The 27,603-nt window shown below is 43.7% G+C and overlaps 1 protein-coding gene and 1 pseudogene across 5 annotated transcripts in view; both read right to left on the reverse strand.

Moving 5' to 3' along the window:
* Positions 1-27,603, reverse strand: part of LOC309601921 (HAUS augmin-like complex subunit 1) — a 303,238-nt pseudogene that overhangs the window by 156,514 nt on the left and 119,121 nt on the right. The gene's annotated exons all lie outside the window — the stretch shown is intronic.
* LOC309601809 (urea transporter 2-like) lies at positions 4,919-27,328 on the reverse strand. 4 transcript variants are annotated; one of them, XM_082334944.1, is made up of 8 exons: positions 27,272-27,328; positions 19,710-19,798; positions 18,537-18,699; positions 10,012-10,140; positions 8,698-8,890; positions 7,182-7,329; positions 6,445-6,579; positions 4,919-5,958 (listed from the first exon to the last, which is right to left on the reverse strand). In XM_082334944.1, the coding sequence occupies exons 4-8, from the start codon at positions 10,083-10,085 to the stop codon at positions 5,822-5,824; spliced, it is 687 nt and encodes a 228-aa protein (XP_082191070.1). In that variant the 5' UTR covers positions 10,086-10,140; positions 18,537-18,699; positions 19,710-19,798; positions 27,272-27,328; the 3' UTR covers positions 4,919-5,821. The 4 variants fall into 4 exon arrangements, with proteins under 4 accessions (XP_082191070.1, XP_082191069.1, XP_082191071.1 ...); XM_082334943.1 differs by having other exon boundaries at positions 19,707-19,798; XM_082334945.1 differs by lacking the exons at positions 19,710-19,798; positions 27,272-27,328 and adding an exon at positions 19,113-19,139.

Consider the following 27,603-nt stretch of genomic DNA (forward strand, 5'->3'; position numbering starts at 1 on the left):
CAGTCGGACCTGGAAACCTCCTTGAGACCAGATGAGGACTCGTTCCTAGGGAAGATGCTGAACAGACACCCAGATTGTGGTTAGACAAGGTCAAGTTCTGTCCAGAGGATGCACCTCTCCATTTGTCAAACTGTGATGGGAAAGGATATATTTTGGTGTCTGAACTGACATCTCCCCACCCAGGACCATGTGTGCCCCAGAGAGGCAAACCTACAAAGGCTAGCTTTCACTCTTATGTCAAAATCTGCACTTGGGTAAGAGTACACACTTTATGACCAGTGTAAATCAGCGGATTTCCTCCAACTGGTGCTATTTCAGCTTGCTGTTGCTGAGCAACAGGGTTATTTTGGCAGTACCATAAAGAAACCATATGCACAGAAGAGAACAAAAGATGAAGGCCATGTCTCAGCCATTAGAAAGACTTTGCACATCATTCAGAATTAATTCTTCATTTTACACTATCCAGAGAATTCATTCTTTCCATCACTCCATGTAAAATAACAGTTATTTGGTAATTTGAGATGTATATCAGAATATGCATATCATGCTTTTTCCCATTATCGTTCATAACGCAGTCTTTGCTAACAGGACTAATTTATCTTATTGAAACTGTTCTTTTTTCTTTTTTTTTTTTGGTACCAAGTAGTGGGCTACAGCCCTCATTTCCCCTTCCCCCAGCAAACCAGTATCTGGGCAAGTGCACAAGAGGCCAATATTTAGCTGTGCAGCGAAGACGCTACACCCTTGGTGATGTTGAACTGGGAGGAGGAAATGTTCAGCCCAGGTTACCTGAAGACCAGACCCAAGAGTCAGCTGCAGAAGCAGGACCAAAACCAGCAGAACAGCAGCATTCTAGAGTGCAGCACAGCAGCATTCTAGATGCTCAAATCTGGGGACATGCAACAATATAATCTCTTTTATCTGATCCTCCAGGACTGTTGCAGGTTTTGTTTGGTTTTACCATGTTGTACATTAAATATAAACAGTATAAAGAATGCTTGTGTTGATTATTATCTAATCTTTTCAATCTTGACATTTAATATAAAGAGTAGAATTGACACAGAATTTGGCCATAGCTAGAAATAATTCACCCGCTAAGAAAGACACCAGCCACAAAGATGCAGGGCTGTGCATTCAAAAGAAATACTTGATTATTTCCCCCTCCCTCAGAGTATAAACATTGCAAAGGCTACTATGGCAATTGAATTGTTAGACACAAATGAACATCTTTCTGATGCTTTCTCTTTGTTTTGCCATGGAAACGTGCCTTCAGGTGGTAAGACCTTTCTTTGTTACCAGGAGTTCAGCTTGCCTGAGATGTTGAATGAGATGGGGAAACAGTATAACTCTCAAAGCAAAAACAACCCAATGACTTCAGACCCTCACTCTGCTTATTCTCAAAGGCACAGATAGACCAAGGTAATTGGCAATTAGTTTCCCATGCATACAAATGGAAAGTGTTTAAGCAGGAGTTTGAAGCCTTAATATTTCATAGAACTGGGCCAGAAGACTTGGGCTTAGGTCCCCAAAGGCTACATCCATGCTGGTAAATGAAAAGGATCAGGTGGTGGCACACAGACACCCACCCTGCTTGACTGAGCATACATGGCCTGGCACGGTCCCAGCCTTTGTCAACCAGCATCCCTCAGACAGTGCCTAGACACAGCTCAGCAAGCAGCGTGGACCTCTCTTGGCTCCTCAGTACTTCCTACACCAGCTAATATTTAAAGACATTTCACTTGCAAAGGGGCTCTGAAGGTTAAATTTATCTACCTTGAGGTTAAGCCCTCTTGACTTGCTATCACATTTCAATGCGAAGTAAAACAACTTTGCTTCATAGCGTTCCTGCACATTTCATCAGCGAGAGCCCTTTCATGCCTAACTGTTTGCAAGTGCAGCCTCCTGGTCCTGCACAGGCTGGGGTTTAGCTCCTGCACTGTGGGGCTGCTGCCCACCCTGCCTCGATCATCGGGGCCAAAGATGTCCTTGGCACATACAAGGGGCAGACCACAGGAGACAGCGGCGTTGAAGCCCTGCCCTTTGCCTGACACAGCAGCACTCACCTGGGGTAGAAAGAGGAACAGAAATAAAAAGAGAGAGGGAACACAAGTAACTCTGCAACCTGGTGGTTCTGGGCATCACCCAAGGGTATCGCTGAAAAAGGATGCCACCGAGAACCAGCGAAAGGGAGGCTGAAAGGGCAAACATGTGACAGAGGAGCTCATGTTGCTTCATGTGCCACGGCAAGAGCCTCAGAGACTAGGGCAACGAGATCCAGTCTGAGGCCGGATGAAATCCTGCCCACAATACCAGTATTTCAAACTGCCCTAGGGAGCAATGCAGATTGAAAGCTGGCCCAAAATGCGGAGCATATTCAGCTGCCATAAGAAAGATTTCTCACAACAAATTCAAAAGCTTAGAAGTGTGCAACGAAATCAATCCTGTGATCAAACAGAAGTACCTGTGTGGGAAAATATGGCTCAGTTGCACTTGTAACATCAGAGCAATTGCTTCCACTTTTAGGCCCAGTGAGGTCAATGATATTATTTTTTTTGAGTAAAATAAAACTGCACGTGCATATGATTGCAAAATTGGGAGTTCAAATGCAAACACTTTTGAGGAAAAATCTGTATTTTCCTTTCTTTTGCCTCCTGTGAAAATATATAGATTAGAAAATGGATGGGAACCATGGGCTTGGAAAACTGACAAACTACAAATCCCCTCACTTTAGATTAAATGTTCTTGGATTGGTCATCAGCTTAATCGGATAAGGCTGAGATCAGTGAGAGGTTCAGGATCTAATTAGTATAATTAAAGAAATAATACTAGGAAAAGCATGCCCCTGGCATGGCGCACTGGGAAGGAAAAGAAGGAATTTTTTCAAGTGGAATTTTCCAGCAAACAGTCCTGGTGCCTCAGTCATAAAGCAGCTATAAAACACATTGTAGTATATAGTTTTGGTGGGGGAGGATGTGATACTCTATAAGAAAATCAGCCACTCTGGACTACATTGCTGCACAAAGGATTTGCTACAGGTGAAGGCACTACTCATAGCACTATCCTGCACTGATTATGCTCTCGTACCATGTAGATATACCAAAGTGTAGGACAACCCAGCAGTGTAGTTTTCAACTTTATAGAAAATCTTTGGATGGTCTCCTAACAATTGATTTTTTTTTTTTTTAAACAAATTAAATGAAGGGAATCGCATCTCTATCTTTGAACTTTCTTTTCTATTAAAGAGGCCATTCTAATAATCTCATGCTACCTTCCCTTTCCATATTCACTGCTTATGAGACACAGAAAGAGTAGGCTATTTAAAGAGATAACAAAACTTGAAAACAGCTTCTAAGAAACAAATGTCACTTTTCCAGTGACTGGAAAAAGGGTAATACCATCAACCCTATTTTTAAAAAGGGTAGGAAGGAAGACCCGGGGAATTACAGACCAATGAGCCTCACCTCTGTGCCTGAGAAGATCATGGAATGGATCCTCATGGAAGCAATGTTAAGGCACATGCAAGACAAGGAGGTGATCTGAGTAAGCCAGCACGGATTCACTAAGGGCAAATTGTGCCTGACCAATCTGGTGGCCTTCTATGATGGAGTGACTGCAACAGTCGATAAGGGAAGAGCTATGGATGTCATCTATCTGGACTTCTGTAAAGCCTTTGACGCAGTCCCACACAATATCCTTCTCTCTAAATTAGAGAGAGATGGATTTGAAGGGTGGACTATTCGATGGATAAGAAATTGGCTGGATGGACGCATCCAGAGAGTTGCGGTCAATGGCTCTATGTCCAGGTGGAGACCGGTGACGAGTGGTGTCCCTCGGGGCTCTGTCTTGGGACCGGTGCTTTTCAATATCTTTATCAATGACATAGACAGTGGGATAGAGTGCACCCTCAGCAAGTTTTGCTCGATATGGAACTGGGAGTCTTGGAGAGAATTGTGCACATCAGACAGAAGCAATGAGAGTGGCCTAGGAAATGCCAGTGAGGCAGTTCATTTGAGTTAGACTTTTGGATGAAATCTGTTTTCCAAGCAGATGCCATTGTTTTCAAGTGGTTTGGTGTTGTGGGGCTTTTTTTGATTTTAATTTTTTATTTTTTTTTTTTAAATTTTAGTAATGTTAAACGCAGTGACATCTCTTTTGCTATGTTCTGCTGGCACTGAGAGGGAAGTAGTCCAGGAAAGAGCCCCAAAACTCCTGCCCAGCATAAATGTTTCTTATGAGTCTGGTATCACCTGTGTGCCAAAAACAAGAATGCAAAAAGAGTGCTTGAAAAAATTTTCTGACTTGAATAACATTTATTTGATGTAAAGGGCAAAAAAAACCAAAAAAAAAAAGAAAAAAGAACAGTTTCAATAAGATAAATTAGTCCTGTTAGCAAAGACTGCGTTATGAACGATAATGGGAAAAAGCATGATATGCATATTCTGATATACATCTCAAATTACCAAATAACTGTTATTTTACATGGAGTGATGGAAAGAATGAATTCTCTGGATAGTGTAAAATGAAGAATTAATTCTGAATGATGTGCAAAGTCTTTCTAATGGCTGAGACATGGCCTTCATCTTTTGTACTCTTCTGTGCATATGGTTTCTTTATGGTACTGCCAAAATAACCCTGTTGCTCAGCAGCAGCAAGCTGAAATAGCACCAGTTGGAGGAAATCCGCTGATTTACACTGGTCATAAAGTGTGTACTCTTACCCAAGTGCAGATTTTGACATAAGAGTGAAAGCTAGCCTTTGTAGGTTTGCCTCTCTGGGGCACACATGGTCCTGGGTGGGGAGATGTCAGTTCAGACACCAAAATATATCCTTTCCCATCACAGTTTGACAAATGGAGAGGGAGATGGCAGAGCAGCAACTTCGGCAGCAGACTGGGACAGTGCACCATTTTGCTGCTTGACATTTGTGGTCTGAGGGGGATGGTGTAGGGAGAGAGGTCAAGAAGATCAGCTCAAATTTGTTCCACTTGTGCACCGACTGAACTGAGTCATTTTATTGCATAGGAAAGGGACAGCAATGACTTTGCTGCTGTCCCCTCCTTTGCTAACACATGACCAAGTTCAAGTATTAAGAAAAATCATGAGATTAACATAAAATCATGAAACTTCTTACTTTTTTTTTGTAGAAAAAGGTTCTTTTCACTGGCATTTGCTTTCTTGGCCTTGGGTTTACAGGCTTTTCTCTGCAACTGGGTAGGCCTGAAACATTTTTTTTTTTCATGAAATGTTAGAGCCTAGTGCAAACTAAAACATCCAAAAGCTGGGGCTTATAGACACCACCTCCCTGCCATTATTGTGATTTTTACCACAAGTCTTTCAAGTGTTAACAATGCTGCCTGCAATTTATCTGTGTCCATCTCGTGTGTGATGATTGCTAGTGCACATCTCTCCACTGGGCTTGAGAGATCCTCCAGGCAGAATTCTTCACCACCTATTTTCTACTTAGCAAAGGGTACTCTTTATTCCACTTTTCTGCTACTATGAAGCTCTCTAAGATGTATCCTATTGCCATTGTAAGCTGGCATTTTCAGGCATATGTGCTTTTAAATCATTACAGACTGGTCTTGGGAAAGGTCCTTCCAGCTCAATACAGTCCTATCTAATCAGGATAAAACAAATGAACATAGTGGAAAAACTCTCTCCACTCAGAAGGTGGTGATTTTTTTTTTTTTGTCTTTTGACTTTGTAGCACACAAATCATGTTTTTTGGGGAAACACCTTGCACTCTTGCCTTAAAATCTGCAAAGTATCTCTCTTCTTGGGTCTTTATACCTCACAGCAAGACCTCTGATGTTTCTTCATCTTCAGATACTAAGCTTGGTTGGCTTCTGGGTGGGTGACTGGAGAGCGGTAGCTTGTAGATGGCAGAGTTGTTTGTGGTTATTAACAGGAAGGTCAGTGCAGACAAGCAAAAAGACCAGGTTCCTGATGGCACCCCAAACTGCAAAGAAAAATACAAACCACCTATTTACTATGTGTCTGTCTTTCATTTGATCCCCCAGCCCTTGACTGATCTTGGGCTCCAGTTTTCTCAAAGTTTAGATGTGTCCTTCTCCAAAGAAGGAATTTGAGCTGGTATCTATGATTGGAAAAAACAATATGATTCATCCAGCAATGTTGAAAAAACACAATTAAAGCCTCAAAACTAAGCATCTAATTTCAGAGACCTTAGTTAATCAGCATCCACTGATCGCATCTCTTGTTTTGAGCACAACTCCTGGCTGAAAGCAAAAGCACTGCATTTATTTTGTCAAGGTACATTAGAGCAATGGCTCCAACATCTGGCTCCATCATTCGTCAGTCTCACCTAAGTCCATCTGCCTGTCTAGAGGTGGCCATCTGGCTTCAGCCCACCTCCAGTAAAAATGCATCTTGTCTCACTTCAAAAGGAAACACGGCAGTAGTGAAAAATCCATAGGATACGTACCACAGGCAATTGCCAGCAAATGTGTCTGCCAGGTGAAAGCGTAGAACATGCCTCCGATCGCAACGCATGAGAGGGAGCTGTTGTAGCCCCACAAACCAGAGTAGATTTTGCTAAAAGGTGTTGCTAAGCTCAGTGCTGCAAAGTAAGTCAAAGGTATGTCATTCCTTGGCCAAAGAGATAAAAGCAGCTAGAAACGGCATGAATTCAACTTTTTAGGGCTCTAGCCTGCATATGTACACTGAGTTCCTATTTGTAGTCATGTTGCTACGGTCTAAGGCTAAAGTCACTTTAATGCAATCAATTTATTTCCCTGGTGCTGCTGAGCTGAATTTGGCCATACGATTTCAGCAGAAGATATATGAGTGAACGAACGTACATGTGAACTCTAAATGCATCCCTGAGGCCTGCACATTCAGACTGATGGCTATGGCTTTTATTAAGCTGCTCCTAAAACCATCAGAATATATTCAGAAATTAAGTATTTCATGATAAAAATTCATTTCAGCCAAAAATACTCTTCTTTCTTCTGAAGATTTCCACCATCGTAACATGAGGTAAGAGAATGGGGAAGTCAATCAAAAGAATTCTTAAAACAGAAGTGTATATATATTTTTTTTTTTCAAGCAGTCATTCTCCAATGGAAGAAACGTTTGTGACTGTAAATGCTCCACTCATTGCAGTTCCTCTTTTATTCTCCATGCTTTTATATAAATCTGTGACACAAGTCAAATCCTTACCTCCCAGCATCCCCAGTGCTGATCCAATTGCCGCATGCAGACAAATGAGCGGAGAAGAGATAAATAAAGCAATTAGGAAAATTCCCCCAGTCCAGGGGTTATTGCAGCCATAAACCTGACCCACCCCGACTGGAATGGATTGCAGGAGCTGCAGGAATTTAAGAAAAAAAAAAAAAAAAAGACAATTTGTTATCGGCTTTGTAGTTTCTTTTTTTTTTTTTTAAACCTGTTTTTCTTGGCCAGGTTTGTGTTTGGCATTTGTTGGATGCAGTCTTTCTTTCTGGACTGTAAGTGGAAAGTTTGAATACTTCTCGGGAGACAGCAGGGCATTTCCACAGGGTTTCCCCTTCAATGAAAATGAGTCATGCCTTGTTCCCTAGCCATGAGCTCCTCTGCTGGGTTTTTGCTCTAATATCAAAGGTAAATGTCTTTTGTGAAAGGACTTGGAAGGGTTTACTCATCATCTTTACATGTGCCGCTGACTTGGCCATTTTTGCATGTTGTTATGGAGCATGACAGTAAATCTAGGAAATGGAAGTGCTCAGGTAGATGATGCCTTTGAGAAGATATTCGCTTCTGAGTGGGCAGATCCGAGGATGAAATGGCCAATAATGGCTTGGCCAGAATTACCAGACTTTACTCTGGTAAGGCTATATCCCTGATGTGTTTATATACCCGAAACTCCCTTGGGATTCACTAGGAATATGAATGAGAGTTGCTGGGTTGGTGGGACAGAGCCCAACTTGGTTACAGCTTAGAGATGGTTTTAAGACACTTTTCATCAAAATGTTGTGTTCCTCCACGTGGAACAGTCCATTTATGGTCCCCATAAAATTATGCACCATGGTAAACATTCTTTTAGAAATGTCACTTGTGCGGATTGCTATTTAGTGTCAATTAACTTCCTTTTCTTAATCACTCCCCGGGAACCCCTCAAAATAGTCCACTGAGCCTTAGGGGAAAGCTATTACTCTAGTATCTATGTTGTTTACCATGCTATGCAGGAGGATAATTTTTTTTTTGAAAGGTCCCACTTGAATATTAACTAAAAATATGTGAACATGTGCCTGCACCCAAGTTTGTAACCATTCTTCCATAGTAATATCTGCTTGCTCATTTCTAATCAGAAAGATGCAATTTTAAAAACACAGCACGCTACATGGAAAACTAAAATTAACCTGTGGGTTAACTGGTAGTCTCATCACAACCTTGTCTATGGGATGTGGATCAGTATATGCACAGTAATGGGTAATTAGATTCTAGAGGCTCTTTGAAGATTATAATTTAGATCCAACTGTTAATGAAAGATACCAGATACCAAAAAGATTCTTATTTTCAAGCTATCAATCAAAAACGTCAATTCCTAGAGTAAACCTTTATGTTTTGGATAATAGCTCTCTTATACATGCAATTTTGTATTGTCAGGCCATAATGCAGTAACATAAAGGAAGATAATATGATTCTATAGTGATTTTCTTTGTAAATGGAGAAGGCTGTTATCTTTAGGGCATCCTACCATTGGCGTTTCAGCATCCATCCAGGTGATGTTTGGTGTTTCTGTTGCAGGCTGAATGACAGTTGTAGGGAAGAAGAGGTTATGGGGTCCTGATGCAGCCAGATAGAGGGTCAAGGCCAAGTTGAAAGGCAAGGTGAAAACAGGCAGATTCCACTTACAGAAGACTGAGCCTAAAGCGCTGGTGAAAACAGGGCTGAAAGAAGAACAAAATGGTCTCATTAGGAGTTTGTCAGCTAGGCAAAAAAAACCCCAAAACCCCAAAAAAACAACTACAGGAAATTCACTCTATTTAAAAAAAAAAACAAACCAAAAACAATCAACTTTTTTTAATTTCCTCAGTCTTTCTAATAAAATCAGAGATATGCTAGGGTTACTCGGTAAATTTCCTACCCTTCCCAAGGCAGTTAGCAATGTACAGATTCCTGTTATGTTATGCAATATATGGGGTGAATTTGGTGACCATGAAGGAGCCAAGATCCTCCACAAGAGTCACTCCAGTAATTTAATGGAGTTATTCCACAGCTCAGTCTCAGTGTTTACTTTTTTTTTTTTTTAGTACTTGAAGTGGACTGAATTTAGGACACCTGTGCCAGGTCTGAGTGAACTGTGAAGGTGGCTGTGTGTCCTTGTTCAAGCTTATGGAGCAGAAGTAAAGGCTGACATCAAAGTTGTGCTTATTAAAGTGAGTATAACACTACATGAACTTCAGGCAGACAGATGATATGCGTGGTTTACCAATCTCCAACTAGACATTTGGGAGTGAAAGACCAGCTTTCAAAATTTTTGCTGTCCAAATACCTAGCAGATTATGGTGTCATATATATGAGTAAAGTATTATTAGTTGTTTGTTTTCATTAGCATCAACCATCACTTCTTGGGACCACTGAACAGTTTCTGTGCCTGGAGAGGTAAATTTTCATGACATTTTTATATGGTGGCTTAGATAGATGAAACACTTGTGGTTGATGGTGGTAGGGAATGGTTAAAATAATGTTCCTCTTGGGACAAAAATGAATTGACGCATCGCAACGATATGGCTAACGTTTAGGGCATTGAATTACATATGATCAGCCATCAATTTTCCTTTTTCCCATTGGGTTTATTTGTGATTATGTGGGTATTTTATTTGTTTCGGGATTACATTTGATTTTAAAAGTGCAAACAATGATACAGATTTAGTAGCACATATGTGCCAGTTGTGGTTTTTTCCCATTGTAGTCTGCATAGCACATAAAAATACAACAGCTCAGTCTCAGTGTGGGGACACTGAAGAAGAAGAAGAAGAGGAAGAAGCAGAGGAGCCATCCGACTTACCACGTCATGGACACCAGTGCTACTGGCAGCAGAAGCCACCAGTGGTAGTCTCCCTTAGCAGAAAAGACAGCCATGAGCAATCCCACCAAGACCCTGTTATAGCCATATAGGCCTGCTGCAATGGCTGATCTGTGTGAAAGAAACAACCATCTTGAAATCTTCTCCCCTGCGGGTGCTTTGCTTGCATCACCCCCTCCCTCCCCATCCAGTTGTGACTCTGTGTGATGACAACCTGCCAAGGTTTGTGCACCGCTCTTCAATTTCACATGCTTGAGTCCCATGTCCTCTCAGCCCCAGCTACCCCTTTTGCAGTTACGTCCAGTGTCCCTTTGCATCAGATGCAGCTGGTGGGAAGATCTGTCTGGTCCTACCAGACCAGATACATAGCCAGCGAAGGCTAGACACTGCAACAGTCGACAAGGGAAGAGCTATGGATGTCATCTATCTGGACTTCTGTAAAGCCTTTGACGCAGTCCCACACAACATCCTTGTTTCTAAATTAGAGAGAGATGGATTTGAAGGGTGGACTATTTGATGGATAAGAAGTTGGCTGGATGGACGCATCCAGAGAGTTGCGGTCAATGGCTCTATGTCCAGGTGGAGACCGGTGACGAGTGGTGTCCCTCGGGGCTCTGTCTTGGGACCGGTGCTTTTCAATATCTTTATCAATGACATAGACAGTGGGATAGAGTGCACCCTCAGCAAGTTTGCGGACGACACGAAGCCGAGTGGTGCAGTTGACACGCCTGAAGGACGGGATGCCATCCAGGGGGACCTGGACAAGCTGAGGAAGTGGGCCCATATGAACCGAATGAGGTTCAACAAGTCCAAGTGTAAGGTCCTGCACCTGGGTCGAGGCAATATCTCAGACATGAGTACAGACTGGGAGAAGAACTCATTGAGAGCAGCCACGCAGAGAAGGACTTGGGGGTCCTGGTGGACGAAAAGCTGGATATGAGCCAGCAATGTGCACTAGCAGCCCAGAGAGCCAACCGCATCCTGGGCTGCATCAGAAGAGGCGTGGCCAGCAGGTCGAGGGAGGTGATTCTCCCCCTCTACTCTGCCCTCGTGAGACCCCACCTAGAGTACTGCATCCAGCTCTGGAGCCCTCAGCACAAGAAAGATGTGGACCTTTTAGAACGGATCCAGAGGAGGGCCACAAAGATGATCAGAGGGCTGGAGCACCTCTGCTGTGAAGACAGGCTGAGAGAGTTGGGGTTGTTCAGCCTGGAGAAGAGAAAGCTCTGGGGAGACCTTATAGTGGCCTTCCAATACTTAAAGGGGGCTTATATAAAAGAGGGGGAGAGACTCTTTTTAAGGGCAGATAGCGATAGGACAAGGGGGAACGGTTTCAAACTGAGAGAGGGGAAATTCAGATTAGATGTTAGGAAAAAAACCTTTACTCAGAGGGTGGTGAGGCACTGGAACAGGTTGCCCAGAGAGGTTGTGGATGCCCCGTCCCTGGCAGTGTTCAAGGCCAGGTTGGATAGGGCCCTGAGCAACCTGGTCTAGTGGGTGGCGTCCCTGCCCATGGCAGGGGGGTTGGAGTTAGATGATCTTTAAGGTCTCTTCCAGCCCAAGCCATTCTATGATTCTATGCTTCTATGAAACAGAGAGGGATGTTACAAACTGATGTGAGTAGAAATAACCTCCCTGATCCCTTCCTGCACTGTCATTGCAAGTTGTGCTGGCATTCACTGTCACGCACAGGGTGGGATGTTCTGCTCTGCTGTCAGGTTACGTTCTACACGTGTATTGCAGAGGTTGCAATGTCTATGAAAGGCCCTACACATGCCAATCAAATGTGCAGGGCAAGACAATTACACATGTTTAGAAAAAAGAACAGGGAAGAGCAGATACATCCCTAGATTTCAGGAAATATGGTTCAGAACACCAGTGAGCTACAAATTTAACAGCCTGACTATCATTAAGGATCTGTGCATAATGCTCTAGGACTTATACTGAAAAAAATCAGGATGGGAACATGATTTGTACTGAACACCCTGCATAAGAATCCAACATATGTGCCTCTGACTACACACATACTGGACAAACCCTCTGCGTTTTTCTTTCTCATCTCTAAAAGGAAGATGTATCAAACTCTCTTTCAACTTGCCTTGCCTGTCTTTACCCTTTAGATTTCTCTGTGGTCGGGCAATGCTTGTCTCCTGCTGCGCTCTCTGTGATAGTAGTACCTGGTTCTCACTAAACGCTGCCCCACTAAGGCCTAGATACACCCCGTTTGACTTCAGAGACTCTTGTTGAAATGCCAAACTTTGTAGTCTGGTAGCTACAAACACTTTATACAATTCATGAAGAGAGAGAGAGATTCAAGGCAGAGAGAAGCACTTCAGTAAAATAATACAACCCTTTCTGAAATAGCTAGCTAAGTAGGAGCAGCTTATCTTTCTCTGTTGACCACAGAAGGGGCTGAGGGCAACTAGACATCCACTTTAATGACAATCAAGTTAGGTGGGACAAATCTGGGCTTTAAGTGTAGATCCACAAATGGTCTACATCCACAATGAAACAGATCCCAATAGATACCGCATGACTCTGGCTAACAGCCAGCTTAAGCCTAAATTCAAGATTAGATCCTCAAAACCCCTGCCTAACTGTGCTTTACCCATAAAGTATCCAGAAGACCACATATTAAGAAAACAAAATTTAGGTGTCTACGTGTTGGCATATACATGTGCATTAAGTGTCAAAGTCCTACTCTAGTCAATGGAGATCAAATCAATGCAATCCATGGAGTCCAGACAGCAATTCAGCTGGCCAAATGTGGGGGTCAATTTTAGGGTGTGCTGAATCACTCTCTAGACCCCATGGACAATATTGACTAGAACTACACTGATCCTAACAAAAGCCTGGATGACTACTCATGCACATACACCAACAAGTAGGTTTATCATCTTGGGAGACAACCCCACCCACATGCACAGCTCCTTGCTCTTGGACATGTCCAGAACCATCTGCATCCTGAGCCACTCATGCCTGGACAATAACCCTCTTGAATGAAGTGCTCCTTCCACTTAACTTGCCTGAAGGGTCTAATCCAGCAAGAAGCATGAGCATCTCAGAGCATGCTCACAGACCCACATACACAAGAGGAGGAAGAAGTGGTGTTCCTTTCTCTGTCCTGAACTGGTACCTGTATTCAGCACCAAACCACATAGACATATACTACCCTTATCTACTTTGCTATATGCTCTAACTATCTCACGGTATGTATTTGCTTGAACAGAGACTGAAGTCTCTACCCTACTGTGTCATGAGTACTGGAAGTCTACTGAGAAAACATGAAACAGCTTAGTGGCCTAATTCTAGATGGTAGCTCAAGGAATGGGCAAAGGGTCTGAGGGACTTATGTCACATCTTCCCCAAAGCCTTCCTACTGGGTAGTCCAAGAAGCTCCCTGCCTACCATGATGCTCTCTTGGTTCCCTGGTCACGCCAGTGAATCACGAGCAAAGCACTTGGAGGCTAAGAGGTGGACCAGTGAGGATCCCAGCATTTCTGCCCTTCTGAGAACTGAGCTTTCATATGATAAACAGCATCACAATCTAGGGAGTTAGATCTTATGGAGGAGAGCAGAATCCATCTATTTTTGTTTCAGGTTGTGATTCTGAACCCTGGTTTCTCACACAAGGAAAGAGAGAGGGAGGTGGAAAGTCATATTACTTTGGAGAAAGCAAGAACATCATTTTAAGTGGAAAATGCCTATTCTCCAAAGAAAACTGGGAGTGGGTCTTTATTACTCTTCAAAAAAACAGAATGGAATTACACGGTCAAAATATGACATTTTCTGGGGTTTAACTTTTCATGGAAGAAACAAATACAACATTGATTTGTTTGTGTTGAGAGGCTAAAACACAAATAGGACTCTCGGCAAGCAGTCAAGGGGCATCTGTCTAAGGCCTCTTCACTGCTAGTCTATAGAAATGCTGTCACCTCACCTGCCAGCCCTAGTGAACCGGTCACTCGTCTCATTAGCCATCCTGATGCTGAACACCTTTTGTGTGGGTAAAAAAGGTAGATGAGGTTTTGTTAGTGATGACAAACAGGCTGCATAAGTAGTAGCTTGTGTTACGTTTGTCTCCCCTGACCTGAACCTTCTCTCGTCGGCAGGACAAGAAAATAAGAAAACTTTCTGTATCTGGAATTGCTATATATTTTTCATTACACATTCCCAGCTCATCTCCATCTTCTCTTTGCTCTCTGTTGTTTTCCTCTACTGACATGACAGAGAACACATACAGCAAGTGGCAGCATCTGACAGCAAATGCAGGATCCTCAGTCACCTCCTGCTGCCTGAAATGTCCTGCCTTTACTCTCAGCCAGAGGAAGATACAACCCTTCCCTATGTTCATGCACTCCTTGCATACAAATCAGCAGTTTTGACCTGAATAGGAAGATCCAGAATGATAACCGCCTTGACACATCTCTCCGATTCACTTCAGCACAACCCAACAGATCACTTATCATCAACTTACCCGTATCTAAACTGCATAGGTGACTCAACCCTAACTACTCACAGAATATCTTCAAAATACAAACTCTCCCTCCCTGGAGAGAGAAATCCCACTTAACAGCAAGTGTTGTGCAGTGGTGGATTAGCAACAAGACACACCCCTGTGTGTAACTTCTCTGCCAGGCACTGTGAGCAGCTAGCAAGCTTGCTACGTGTAATAAACCCAAGTTTTATCCAAGAGACAATGAACACAGCAACAATTTGGAAGAACTGCAAGTTCAAAAGAATTCCCCTAAGGAGATATTGAACTTCTGTCCTTCACCCCAAGAAACCCCTTCCCATTTTGGCCATCCCACCATAAATGGCACTTTGAGCCCTCGCTCCCTTTTCCATTTCCCCAATCCTGGTTTGCTCGCAGTGTGTTGTTGGTGATAGACAGCATCACCAACCCCTCTGGGGAAGCGTTCTAGCTTCTCCAGCACCACCCATCACTTCGACTTCACTAACCCTTGAATATCCTCAGCCACAAGCCCCTCCAGTTGCTACCAGAGCTTGCTCTGGGGCTCTCCCTGCACCCACGTTCCTGCCACAGCAGTGTCCATCCATAGGCGTCCATGAGCAGGACCCTCGCTGGAGTTCACTCAACCCTTGCTGCCCTCTGCAGCTCATTGGAAAGTACATACCATTCATTTCTCTCCTGAAACACCTAAAGGCACAGGATTTTATCTCTGTGGGGTGGAGAATGATGAAAGAAGTGTGACCTGGCAAGAGAGTCCACAGCACCAGAGACTTGCTCCATCCAGGTACAAGAGCAGTGCTCCCAGAGGGCTAGGACAGCAACAAAACTATTACAGAGGCATTCAGTTAAGATTTCATGCAGGCAGATTACATACCATTTGATCACCCTTCATCCACACGATACAGAAGACACTGTTTGATTACACTAGTTTAACTGGAAAAGGAAAAAAAAATGGATTCAGGAAAGGGAGGATCCACGCAGCAGTGCAGCAGACAGACCAGCCCACCCAAAACATAGCGGGGATTTTACATAAGGGAGCATGAGATTACATTTAGCCAAAATATGAGTGATACAGCTTTGGGATGAATTTGCCACATTATAATTTTTTATTTTACTAAGCCAAAGCTGAAAGCTGATACAAAGCAGAGAGAGAAGAACTAGATTATTTTCGAAAGGGAAAATGCCCACTAACATACCAAATGATAGATGTTGTGAACTGAAAGTCATGTTGGGGATTAAGAGCAGAATAGCAGGAACAGAGCAGAAAAGGAGATCTATCCTTATCCCTGAGATGTTTGCAGATGTGTTGAAAAGAAGTGGAGGGTTGTCGCAGAAATAAGTTACACCAAATGTGCTTTAGAAATGGGCTCAGTTGGATTGAGACATCCAGATATTCTCCACTGAATACCGAAAGCTTTTTTTTTTTTTTCTTTAGTACAGAAATGTTTTATATTTTGCCTGCAATGAAAATTCCAGAAGAAAAACTTTCCCCTGACTGGTACCTCCCGGAAGCTGAAGTTGTCTCTCATCTTCAGCACAAACAAGCAGCAGGTGCCAAAGAAGGAATTACACAAGAGGGATGCAGTATTCATAGCTTCAGCCTAAACTCTGCTGGGACCTTGTGGAACGGTCCTTCACAGCAAGTCAAACCACCCATCAGCTCCTTTCCAGTATAGCTGAAAACCACAGCTGTAAGCATTTCACTGCCTCCCAGGGTGGCAATTCTGCAAACAAGTAGGAATCCACAAGACTTGCATAGACCAGCCAGGCAAAACCAGTGCCACCCTTCAAACTACAGCACATGGCAGGTCAAGGACTTTTGAAGCCTATGATAGCAGAGGAGGAATGTCAGCAAGAATGCCGTGCAGGAAAGGCACATTGTCCTTACAACAATCCTTCTCCCAGAGGAGGCCACTAACCTGTATGTTGCAGATTTACGTAATAAAGCTAAGGAGGTAACAGAGGCCCCACTTGGGATGTGACCGATAATCACGCCGGCAAGTTTTGCACGTTTGTTTGTTCCACTGTCCTTTCAAAGAATGATGGCTATTTGTAAGACTTGCAGAAACCTGTGCTTTTAGATGAAACTATGAGCAAGCAATGAAAGAAATGCACCCAAACAGCTCTGACTTCAGACATGTGGGGTTCTTCATGTGCTCCTCAAATACACATAGCCAGATTTCTCCTGATCATGGGAGAGGTAACCACATACCAGTGCTGGAGAAGACAGCTGCTTTCAGACATGTGTCGCGGATGGAGTGAGAGTGCACTTGTAAGAGCAATATGTTTATTGATAACAAAGTTTGATAATAAATGCGACAGTGGTTTAACGAGATTCGATGGCAAGATACACTTGATTATTTACTGCATAGGCGACAGGATCAGACAAGACTGTCAGGGAGACCCTGCCGTTGAGTCATGAGGTTCAGAGAGGATCCCCTTGCTTTCTAAACTCCTTCTCAAAGAGGAGTCTAGGTGCGGCTGGATCCAATCCTAGTCCCAGACTTGGTCAATGGTTTATGTCTAAAGGATTATATATGCGCAATCAATCCTTTATATCACTTAGCTAAGATTTCAAAGTTTAGCATGCTATTAGTCACTTACCGAGGACCTGTTGCGGCAAGGAATCTCTCAACCTCGAGGAGTAACTTTGAGAGGCATCCCTACTCAAGGGGACATCCTGGCGTGCAACCCGCTGCCGTGCAGGAGAGCTCAAAGGGCTCTTGGGCTGCTCACTATTTAGGGGGGTAAGATGATTGATTGACTCATAGTCATATTTACATACCGACTGAGTATGTTAGTTTCTTCCAAATCTAGCTTGAGCTGGACACTGACCAGCACTGTGGTTAGGTAGACACATTGCCATAAATTAGCCCTTGGCTGTTGTGTTGTTATCTGTCTCCCCTGAATCCACTTTGAGCTGGATGCATCCATCACAACTGCCACTGGTGATTATCACCCGAGCAGGGCCATGGGAAAAGGTCAGATTGGGGGGGGGGGGGGGGGGGGGGCAGGAGGGTACAGGGGGAGCACACCTCTTTTCATCCATGTCACTTGTTTAACACATAAGTCAGCATTGAAGTGACAGTCTGGTTTTGAAGGGGAAAAGGATGGACTTGCCTGTCCTGACCCAGAATAAGTGTTGTTAAAGTTGAGACAACTGTTCCTAAACAGTCTGTGAGTGTCCACCAGGGGTTCTGCACCAGGAAACCAGCAACTATGATAAGCCCACTGAGGGGATTGTTGAGAAACATCACCTGGGATATCCCACGCAGAACCCAGTCAATAAACTGGATCATGAGGTTTATCATCTGGAAGGGATCAAATCAAATAGTAATAATAAAAAAAACCCCAAAATGTGCAGATGATTGATACTGATTTGGGATGTGTTTTTTGAAACTCGGGAAGAGTTTTGGCAGTGGAATTTGGCAGCACGACTGAAGCAATGAATCAACAAGTCTGTAAAACCTGACTGGGTTTTATTATGGTCTATACTGAAGTCTCATAGCTGGAAAACTGAGATGAACAGTGTGGTTGCCAGAGTCCCCTGTTATAAAGTACCCTGGACCAGTTTCATACGAACCAGCTAATTTATGATGTCTGTGCTGCAGATGGCAAATCATGTGTGTATCCCATTGCTGATTTATTATGGGGAACAAACACACCTACCTATGTGTAATTTAACTTCACAGTGGCATTAGGCTTGACAGAAACTGCTCAGCTGAAAGGACAGGGAGCGTTATGAAGAATGGCAGAGCACAGAATAACCATCCCGGGTTATGTTCTGTGGGACTAAATTTGCTTTGTACATGACATGTTGGAGGTAAATGTCATCTCAGTCATCCTCAAGATTTAAGCAATATGTGGATCTCTGCACAAAGCTGATTTTTTCCTACAAAATGGAAATAAATCAGGGCAGAGGTAGTTTCTGTAATACTTCAACTTGAATCATGTTATTGAGAAGTTAGTTATTACTCCTTTGATGTAATTCTTCTTTGGAATCCCCTAATTATTCATGATGAAGTAGCTTTACCTTTTAGCCAGGCTCCAAATTCCTTCATGTCTTCAGTGATGTACCCAACAGCTCTGCAGACTCTCTTCCCAGCTTTGCTCAGTGGATTCTGCTTTATTGGCTTTCTTTCCCCCTTGATTTCTATCTTGACATCAACACTATTTTCCATGTTGATGTTTTGACCCTTTGGTAAAATTCAAGGGGGTAAAAAAAAAAAAAAGAGTTCATTACAATGCCTCTTACTGATCCCTGTTTATTCTCTCTACCACATATTATTGCTCACCATGTGTTATTTTGGAGCCAGAAAGAGGAAAATCCTTACTCTGAACACCTGATTCTCATGTCTCCATGAGCACATTCTGTCTTCATGTGCTCTTGGGACCCTGTGCTGTCCTTCCAGACTTTCATGCAGTCATAGATTTGAACACCAGAAGGAACCACTGAGACTTGTGTCATAGCGGTATTTCACCTGATTTTAACACCCTGCTTAGCTATACCATGTTTTCTAGAAATCAAGCAGCTCTTGATTTAAAGAGTGACTTCAAGAAGAGCAAGACAGCATTAGGAGACACTGGTTTCACAGAAGTTAAAGCTTACCTCAAGATTCAAATTGATAGAAGTTGAACACAGAAGTTGGTAGAAGTTGAACCACAATCTAGGAAGATGCTTCAATGATTAAGTTTCCCCTGCTGCTTAACCCATATTTCCAGTTTGAATTTATCCATCAGCCATCAATAATAGGCACCTAAAGTTAGGTTTATGGGTCTTTCTTTATACAGTTACCTACTGGGATCAGCTCAACCTTCCTCATGAGCATGGTCTTAGCTTGAGGGTTGTTCATGGTGCCTTACTCCATTACTCACATGCATACATACATACATTTTTTTTCTGTGTTGAATTGTACTTTTAGCTGCCCCATCTTTAGAAGTACCCAGCACCGATTTAAGAGCTTAAAGGCCAAATTCAGAGTGCTTGCTTTCCATTCTACCTGTTAAGTCCCAGTCTGATGATTGTCAGGCTCAGGGAAGGTTTGTAATGATCCCAAGGGCAAAATTAAGACACAAAGGAGGTCATATGCCACCAATCAGATGTTTTATTGGGTAAATATCAAAGAGTAAAGCAATAGGAAAGGCAGGAAATATTAGGAGGAAATTAAGCAAGCATTCAGAGAGATAAGCAAAGGATAGTCACCACCATGGATCCAGCGGTGTCCTGTTGGTCCTCAGTCTTCAGTTTTTCGGTGGTGGATGGCCACACTCAGCTTTCGTTGTGCCGTCTTTTATCTGGTGTTGGAGAGGGAGTTTGCCCTCTCATTTCCATTTTGGTTACCCAGGGGAACATCACATACCCAACACATGCACATCTAATATATTGTTGGTGGGCAAGCGGCCTGACCCGGATACCAGTTGGTGTCCTATTCTTGGTGGTGCCTGATAAGCCAAAGAATGGCCTGCTGCTTCAGCAAGTTTGCACAGGTTTCCTTGCCAGATGGTAGTACTTGATAAGCCAAAGAATGGTCTGCCCTCGGGTCTTATCAGACAAAAGAGCAGTCTGCTGTCTGGTCTTATCAGATAAACACACACAAGCAAGCTTTGAGACAATTGTTCTTAACACTGCAGTCTCTTACACTACCTTAGTCATGTTGCTGCCTTCTCTCTTTGCCAGCTGCCCAGTAGGGTGTTACATGGTCTGCGCTGGCTTTTGCTCTTCAGCATAAGACAAGATAGGTGACCACATATTGGGACCTATAGTAAGAAAACCTCAGGGACTAATGAAAAGACTTATTAAATTTAGCAGGCACTATATCAAGACTTAAATAAGGTAGGGGAGTGTTATAGGCCTAACAGAGGTGTTTAGGTCTAAATAAGGTGTTTGGAGCATCCATGCAGGGCTGGCAGAGATGGGGTTCCCTATGGGAGACATGCCCTTTGGATTAGGAGCTGCTGGAATACCCTTTGGCACCTCATACAGCTCTAGACAGCTTCATTCAGGCACATGGATCAGAGACTTAAACCTAACTGTAAACACTGGAGTTTAAAAACAATGATGTTCTATAGCCAATTCGTTATTTGTTTAAGGGCCTATTCTCAATATGAAGTCAGCAAATTTAAAACAGCTAAATCCTTCCCTGGAGCGTATTCAGTTTCCTGAAGAGTAGGAATAATTCTTGGTAATTGTCAAGACAAAGAAAACGCAAGACAAGGTCCATTGTTGAGTGAATACAGAACCAGAGCTGCTTCAGGTCTCACTGGTGAGTAACAGCTTGTGCAAGAAGTAAAGAATTTAGGTTGTGAAGTTAATAGTCTAAATAAGATGATACAAGCATGTAATTATTGGAGTTAGTCCTTGACTCACTTGCAACTTCAGTAAAAGCCTTTTTGGCAGCCAGGGAAAAGAATTCATACTTCAGAAATACAGGTGCTGAGTACTTAAGCTAAAGCAGCCTCACCCCTGGGCATTACACTTGCAGAACCAGACATGTGGTTAAGCAGCTCTGAGTCTTTGTGGGGGAATGGCTGGTTAATGTACATCCTGGCCAGTTTCTTACTGTATGTTATTGGAAGGCTGATGGTGACATTTCAGGAAGTAGTAAATATTTGCAAAAATAATAAATAGATAAATAAATTTTCTGCCTTCTGGAAGGGCCCTGCTAATGCAAGGATAGGTTCCACATGAAAGAGGGTGAAGACAGGACAAGTACGTAGAAGAGTGTTGAATTTAACTTTGTGTAGGACACGAAGGCAAGGAGCTTAACTAGAGGAGGAAGAAAAGGATGAGAGCATTGCTAGGGATGGTGTCTTGGTGCTGGAAGGCTTTTTCCTGGCTCAGTTATAATTCATTACCTTGATTCATTAACCTTTGCATTTCTCATATTTTATTCTGAAATAATGGAATAAGTGAATTGGACGCACTTTCAGTTAAATCAAAATTTCCAGTCAAGATAAATGCTCTTCGTTTGGTGAAAGTGCATTTACATTTTCAATTTAAAGAATCTTACTCTTTATGTAACTTAGGCTTTCTCTGTTGCTAATCCATAAAGTCAAGGGCTGTTGGATTTGCATTTGCAGAGTGATGTTGTGTGTCCTGTGTTAGCATGCCCAATATGTTTCCCTGCATGCTGAGTGAGGAGCTGTTTGCACCACAGGAGTCTGGTGACGTTCTGCAGCATGGGATGTAATGTGCATGTGAAGTGTCAGAGTCACTGTCTGGCCCACTCACATGGTGGAGAAGAAAACAGGTCAAGTTGGAAGCCCTAATTCATCAAAACTTTGAGTTTCTTTGCCATAGGAAGGCACTTAAGCGCACACTTAACTTCTCAGTGAAGCAATGTGAATTCAGTGCTTTGCTGAATCAGGACTAGAAAGAATGGAAAAGGACTTCTCCTGTGGTGAGTACCTGAATGGAGTTTTGTTTCCTTCTTGTGCAAGGTAATTTTTACCCTGGGATATATGATAATTACATGCTCTAAGCCCCTGTGATATGTGAAGCCTTTTATCTGCTATTGAGGCTATTTGGCAGTGCGTGGGCTGTGCTGCTGGCATGGCAGCTGTGTAAGGCAGTACTGCACAGTGTAAGTCTGAGACTGGAGAACTCCTTTGCTCTGGGTTTTCATGGGCAGAAATGAAGTCAGCTTGATGTACTTGGCACAGCAAAAAGACCAGGTGACCAGGTGAGTCACTTCCACCAACCTCGTTTGAACTTCACCCCTGATGAAGGCTGCGTCAGTGCCCTGCATACCTGTTCTTCCAGAATATTCAAAACCACAGTGATTAGGGGATGACCAGCAGTGCTGGTCAAACTCACACTCATAGAATCATAGAATCATAGAATCGCCAAGGTTGGAAAAGACCCTTAAGATCATCGAGTCCAACCGTTAACCTAACACTGCCAAGTCCATCTATACCATGTCCTCGAGCACCACATCTATCCGTTCTTTAAATACCTCCAGGGATGGAGACTCAACCACTTCCCTGGGCAGCCTGTTCCAGTGCCTGACCACCCTTTCGGTGAAGAAGTTTTTCCTAATGTCTAACCTAAACCTCCCCTGGCACAGCTTGAGGCCGTTTCCTCTCATCCTATCACTTGTTACTAGGGAGAAGAGACCGACGCCCACCTCGCTACAACCTCCTTTCAGGTAGTTGTAGAGAGCAATAAGGTCTCCCCTCAGCCTCCTCTTCTCCAGACTAAACAACCCCAGCTCCCTCAGCCGCTCCTCATGAGACTTGTACTCTAGACTCTTCACCAGCTTCGTTGCCCTTCTCTGGACACGCTCCAGCACCTCCATGTCCTTCTTGTAGTGAGTAGCCCAAAACTGAACACAGTACTCAAGGTGTGGCCTCACCAGTGCCCAGTACAGGGCCACTATCACCTCCCTGGTCCTCCTGGCCACGCTATTCCTGATACAGGCCAGGATGCCATTGGCCTTCTTGGCCACCTGAGCACACTGCTGGCTCATGTTCAGGCAGCTGTCAACCAACACAGGTCCTTTTCCGCCAGGCAGCTCTCCAGCCACTCCTCCCCAAGCCTGTAGCATTGCATGGGGTTGTTGTGACCCAAGGGCAGGACCCAGCACTTAGCCTTGTTGAATCTCATGCAGTTGGCCCCGGTCCAATGATCCAGCCTGTCCAGGTCCCTCTGCAGGGCCTTCCTACCCTCCAGCAGATCAACACTTCCACCCAACTTGGTGTCATCTGCAAACTTCCTGAGGGTGCACTCAATCCCCTCGTCCAGATCATCAATGAAGATGTTGAACAGGACCAGCCCCAACACTGAGCCCTGGGGAACACCACTCGTGACCGGTCGCCAACTGGTTTTGACTCCATTCACCACCACTCTCTGGGCTTGGCCGTCCAGCCAGTTTTTAACCCAGCGCAGAGTGCACCCATCCAAGCCGTAAGCAGCCAGCTTCTCCAGGAGAATGCTGTGGGAGACTGTGTCAAAGGCTTTACTAAAGTCCAAGTAAACAACATCCACAGCCTTCCCCTCATCCACTAAGCGGGTCACCTTGTCATAGAAGGAGACCAGGTTAGTGAAACAAGATCTCCCTTTCATAAACTCATGCTGGCTGAGCCTGATCCCTCGGTTGTCCCGCACTTGCTGCATAATGGCACTCAAGATGATCTGCTCCGTGACCTTCCCCGGCACCGAGGTCAGGCTGGCGGGCCTGTAGTTCCCCGGATCCTCCTTCCGACCCTTCTTGTAGAGGGGTGTCACGTTTGCTAGCTTCCAGTCATCTGGGACCTCCCCGGTTGACCAGGACTGCTGATAAATGATGCAGCTCCTCTGCCAGCTCCCTCAGTATCCTTGGGTGGATCCCATCTGGCCCCATGGACTTGTGCACATCCAGGTGGAGGAGCAGGTCAGTGACTGCCACCTCTTCAACACCTGAGGCATCATTCTGCATCCTATCTCCATCTCCCAGCTCAGGGGCCTGAATACCCTGAGGATGACCAGTCTGACTATTAAAGGCTGAGGCAAAGAAGGCATTAAGTACCTCAGCCTTCTCCTCATCCGTTGTGGCAAAGTTTCTTTCTGCATCCAACAAAGGAGGGAGATTGTCCCTGGCCCTTCTTTTGTCACTGACATATTTATAACAACTTTTTTTGTTTTCTTCAACTGCAGTGGCCAGTTTAAGTTCCAGCTGCGCCTTCGCCTTTCTAATCTTCTCCCTGCATATCCTCACAACATCCTTGTAGTCCCCCTGAGTCGCCTGCCCCTTCTTCCAAAGGCGGTAGGCTCTCCTTTTTTTCTTGAGTTCTAGCCAAAGCTCCCTGTTCAGCCAGGCCGGTCTTCTCCCCCGCCTGCTCGACTTGCAGCACATGGGGACGGCCTGCTCCTGCGCCTTTGAGACTTCCTCCTTGAATAACGTCCAGCCTTCCTGGACTCCTTTGCCCTTCAGGACTGCCTTCCCCATTCATTATGTCCCTGTCTATCAAGTGATGTGTCTCTCTAGAGAGGGATCACATGAACTTTGGTTCATCTTTCCTATCAGCTTATATATGCTAAAGAAGAAGGAAATCATTACGAAACACTCCCATCACCTGCAGAGCAGCATGGTATGTAATGGGTAGGCTAAGAGCACCCTTGGTTTCAGGTGGGGTCTTCACTACAGATCCAGCCCCATTGGCTTCACTGCCACCCCAAATCACATCCCAGGTGCTGTGTAAGGGCTGCCTCCTGTGTGCGGTGGTTCGGCTATCACCACAGCTGTGAGGCTTGTCCCATCTGTCCAGAAATGCAGAGCATGGAGGACTTGCACTACTTCTACTTAGTTGTCAAAAGAAAGTATAAAGGAACAGTGAACCACTTGGAAACTGGCACCAGCGTAGAATTTTTTTGGCATTTTTAATAATTTTTGACACTGTAAGAAGCAGTAGCTGCCATATATGCTCAGATTAATGATCTGCTAACACATTATCTTGTTTTAGGGATTAGGCAATAGCAGCTATTTAAGAAAGGACAGAAGACAAACGGTGTCTCAGCCTAGAATAATGGAGATGCTCAGAGAATTTTAAGACAGTGATGTTTGAATTTGAATTCAAGCTGAAGTGTGCGTTTTGTGATGGGGATTTCATGAAGGCCAGGCTACAGCAGGTCTTTTGAAGACCTGCAATTGAAGTTACATGAACATGTGGTTTTCAGTCAAAAAGTGGGCTTTTTTTCTTAGTGCACGAAGGAAGGAAATGGGAATAACTGTGAAAGGACTATTCTGCTGGAACAGACTGCTTGGCTTATGCAAGGGGGCAGGATTTAAAAAAAATTTTTTTATTCCTTATTTCTATTAGTCTGGGAAAGTATTTTTTGATCTCAGATTCCTAACTAAAGACTGTGTAAGTCCTGCTCTCAGACACATAGCTTGAAGTGCACTGCCTGATCTCATGTATGCTCTGGAATGGTGCTCCAGACAAGCGTTTGGTAGGAAATGCAGTGCTGGCTCCCAATGCTGGTATGTAACTGGTGTGATACAGGAGCAGCAGCAGGACCCAGGCAGAGCAAGTCTGAATGTGATTTTCATCTCCGTGGTGCAAGGACTGATTTGTGCTCTGCTGCAAGTGCAGAGGAACTATTTAAAACTACCTTCCCATGGTGTACCGTGGAAAGTGAGAGATAGATTTGGGGCACTGCTGCTTTTCCCCAGTGATTCCAGATGTTTGCTGCCTCCCCTTGCCTAGATATCTTTATGCTGTTGGATAATATCTCTCTGCCATCCTCACTAAGAATGCTCACGTAAGCAATAAGGAAAGTTTTGCAGCTAAAAGTATCTAAATACTTTTGTATCAGCTATGAAATGGAACCCATGAGAATAGGAAAGAAAAAAAAAGATGTTTCTCTTGCATGAAAATGAAATAATCACAGGGCCAAGAAGCTAATCTATTGGTTTTTTTATCATCTTTTCAGAGTTAACAAATGTCCTGTAGCAAAGCACTGATGTTATGCAACTTCATGTGTCCCTAAATCAATTTCTCTTCCGCTTGTGTACACTTCTTCCATGTCACACCATACCTACGGCATCTCAGTAATGCCTCATTAAAGCTGCAGCAAAGCAGACTCCGTGCTGGTGCTGCACTCCTGCAACATCTGGCCTGCAAATATTTTTTTATTCACGTGCTGAAATGGAGACAAGCCTGGTCACGTATTCATTATGTGTTATGCATGGTAAGAGGTATTCATTATGTGTTATGCATGGTAAGAGTGGTGCTGTGCTTGCAGCTGGGAAAGGAACAGAGGCTTTTATTTGGCTAATTGTTTTAACACTCCCAAGTAATAGTTATTTCCAAGCGAGTGCATGTGTTGCTAGGTGTTGGGCTTTTATCTCTGAAAATGCAGCAAAGTTATCTAGTACTTTCTCTTCTTTCTGGAATTCTCCTTTCTCCCTGACAAAATTAAAGTTATTCTGTAAATCAAGAGGATTTAAATTACCGTGTGGTATTTGTTTGTCCAAGGAACTGCTACCGCACAATTACAGTCGTTGTATCTTGCATTCTCTGAATTGTTGCTGTGAAGTGTGCAGGCAGCCAGCTCTGTTTGCAGCATGTTTTTAGAGGAATTCCTGCATCCAAGTACAATAGGAGGAAAGGGCCAGATTCTCAGCAACTCTGATTCCAGCATAGCCTGTGTAATGTTACGAGGGGTTTAGTAAAGCTGGGTAAGTATAGTGTTGTGTTATATATAGGAACACACGCATGCACAAGCACACTCCCCAAAACAGAGAGATTATAATGCACTTGACCCTCACTGAAAAAAAAAGTTCAGGTTTTCCCATAGAAGATACATTTCAAAGCATTAGTTCAAAAGAAAGCTTATCCCTCAGATTCAAATATTCATTAAGCCTATTCGCAATTCAATTTTCAGAGATCTGTCTCTCGGGGACAGAGAAATCCAGAGATACTATCTCATTAACTGCATATTATTACTATCTGGGCATTTTTCATTTTGCAGAATAGAAAGGCAGTAAAAGGAGATGTTAAAGAGTTCCAGTTCGTTTCTTTTTTTTTTTCTTTTTTCTCAAAGGTTCAGCTGACTGGGCTAAGTAGTACTAATAAATCCTCACCCTGCTAGAAAATTCTCAGTAACTGAAATTCTTGTAACATTCCCCAACCTCTGTGCTCCTCTTGAGCCTTAGCTGCTCTCACTCAGGAGGACTGTTCAAATGCCGTTTGTTAGGTTTTTTGGGGGAGAAGAAAGATCCAGGTAAGTCAGTAACAGGGTGCATGTTTATTGCTGTGCATTAAAAGGAATGAACAGAGTGCTCTTACCTCTCCGATGAGTTCAGGGGTAGCTGTTGCTTTGCTGGCTAGGACAGAAGGAAAGCAGGGCTAAAAGAGTGGGAAAAAGAAAATGCCCCACCAGCTTATATAGGCTAGCGTGGCTCCTGTCCTGATATTACGAATTAGATTGTTTCTCCTCCCACTTGGTGAGCTCCAAGCAAATGTTAAGAAGGTTCCCTCTTGAATTCTCCACCTTTCCTCTTGCTCTGTCCTTGGTCTCTTGCCAACAGCCTCTCCAGATGTCCTCTTCCCTGCTGCCTTTTTTTTTTTGTTTTTTAACTAACTCTCCTTTAACTCTGTCCTTTCTCCTCCTCCACCAC

This window comes from Platalea leucorodia (assembly GCF_965183815.1).
Source record: "Platalea leucorodia genome assembly, chromosome: W".
In the NCBI taxonomy this organism is placed as follows: Eukaryota; Metazoa; Chordata; class Aves; order Pelecaniformes; family Threskiornithidae; genus Platalea; species Platalea leucorodia.

Bases quoted from the DNA above. Each gene is read 5' to 3' on its own strand.
- LOC309601809 (XM_082334944.1), bottom strand. From the start codon at position 10,085: ATGGCTGTCTTTTCTGCTAAGGGAGACTACCACTGGTGGCTTCTGCTG. The intron at 8,891-10,011 runs GTAAGTCGGATG...TTCTTCTTTCAG, and splicing joins GCACTGGTGTCCATGACGTG to CCCTGTTTTCACCAGCGCTT. The intron at 6,580-7,181 runs GTAAGGATTTGA...CTTACTTTGCAG, and splicing joins AGCACTGGGGATGCTGGGAG to CACTGAGCTTAGCAACACCT.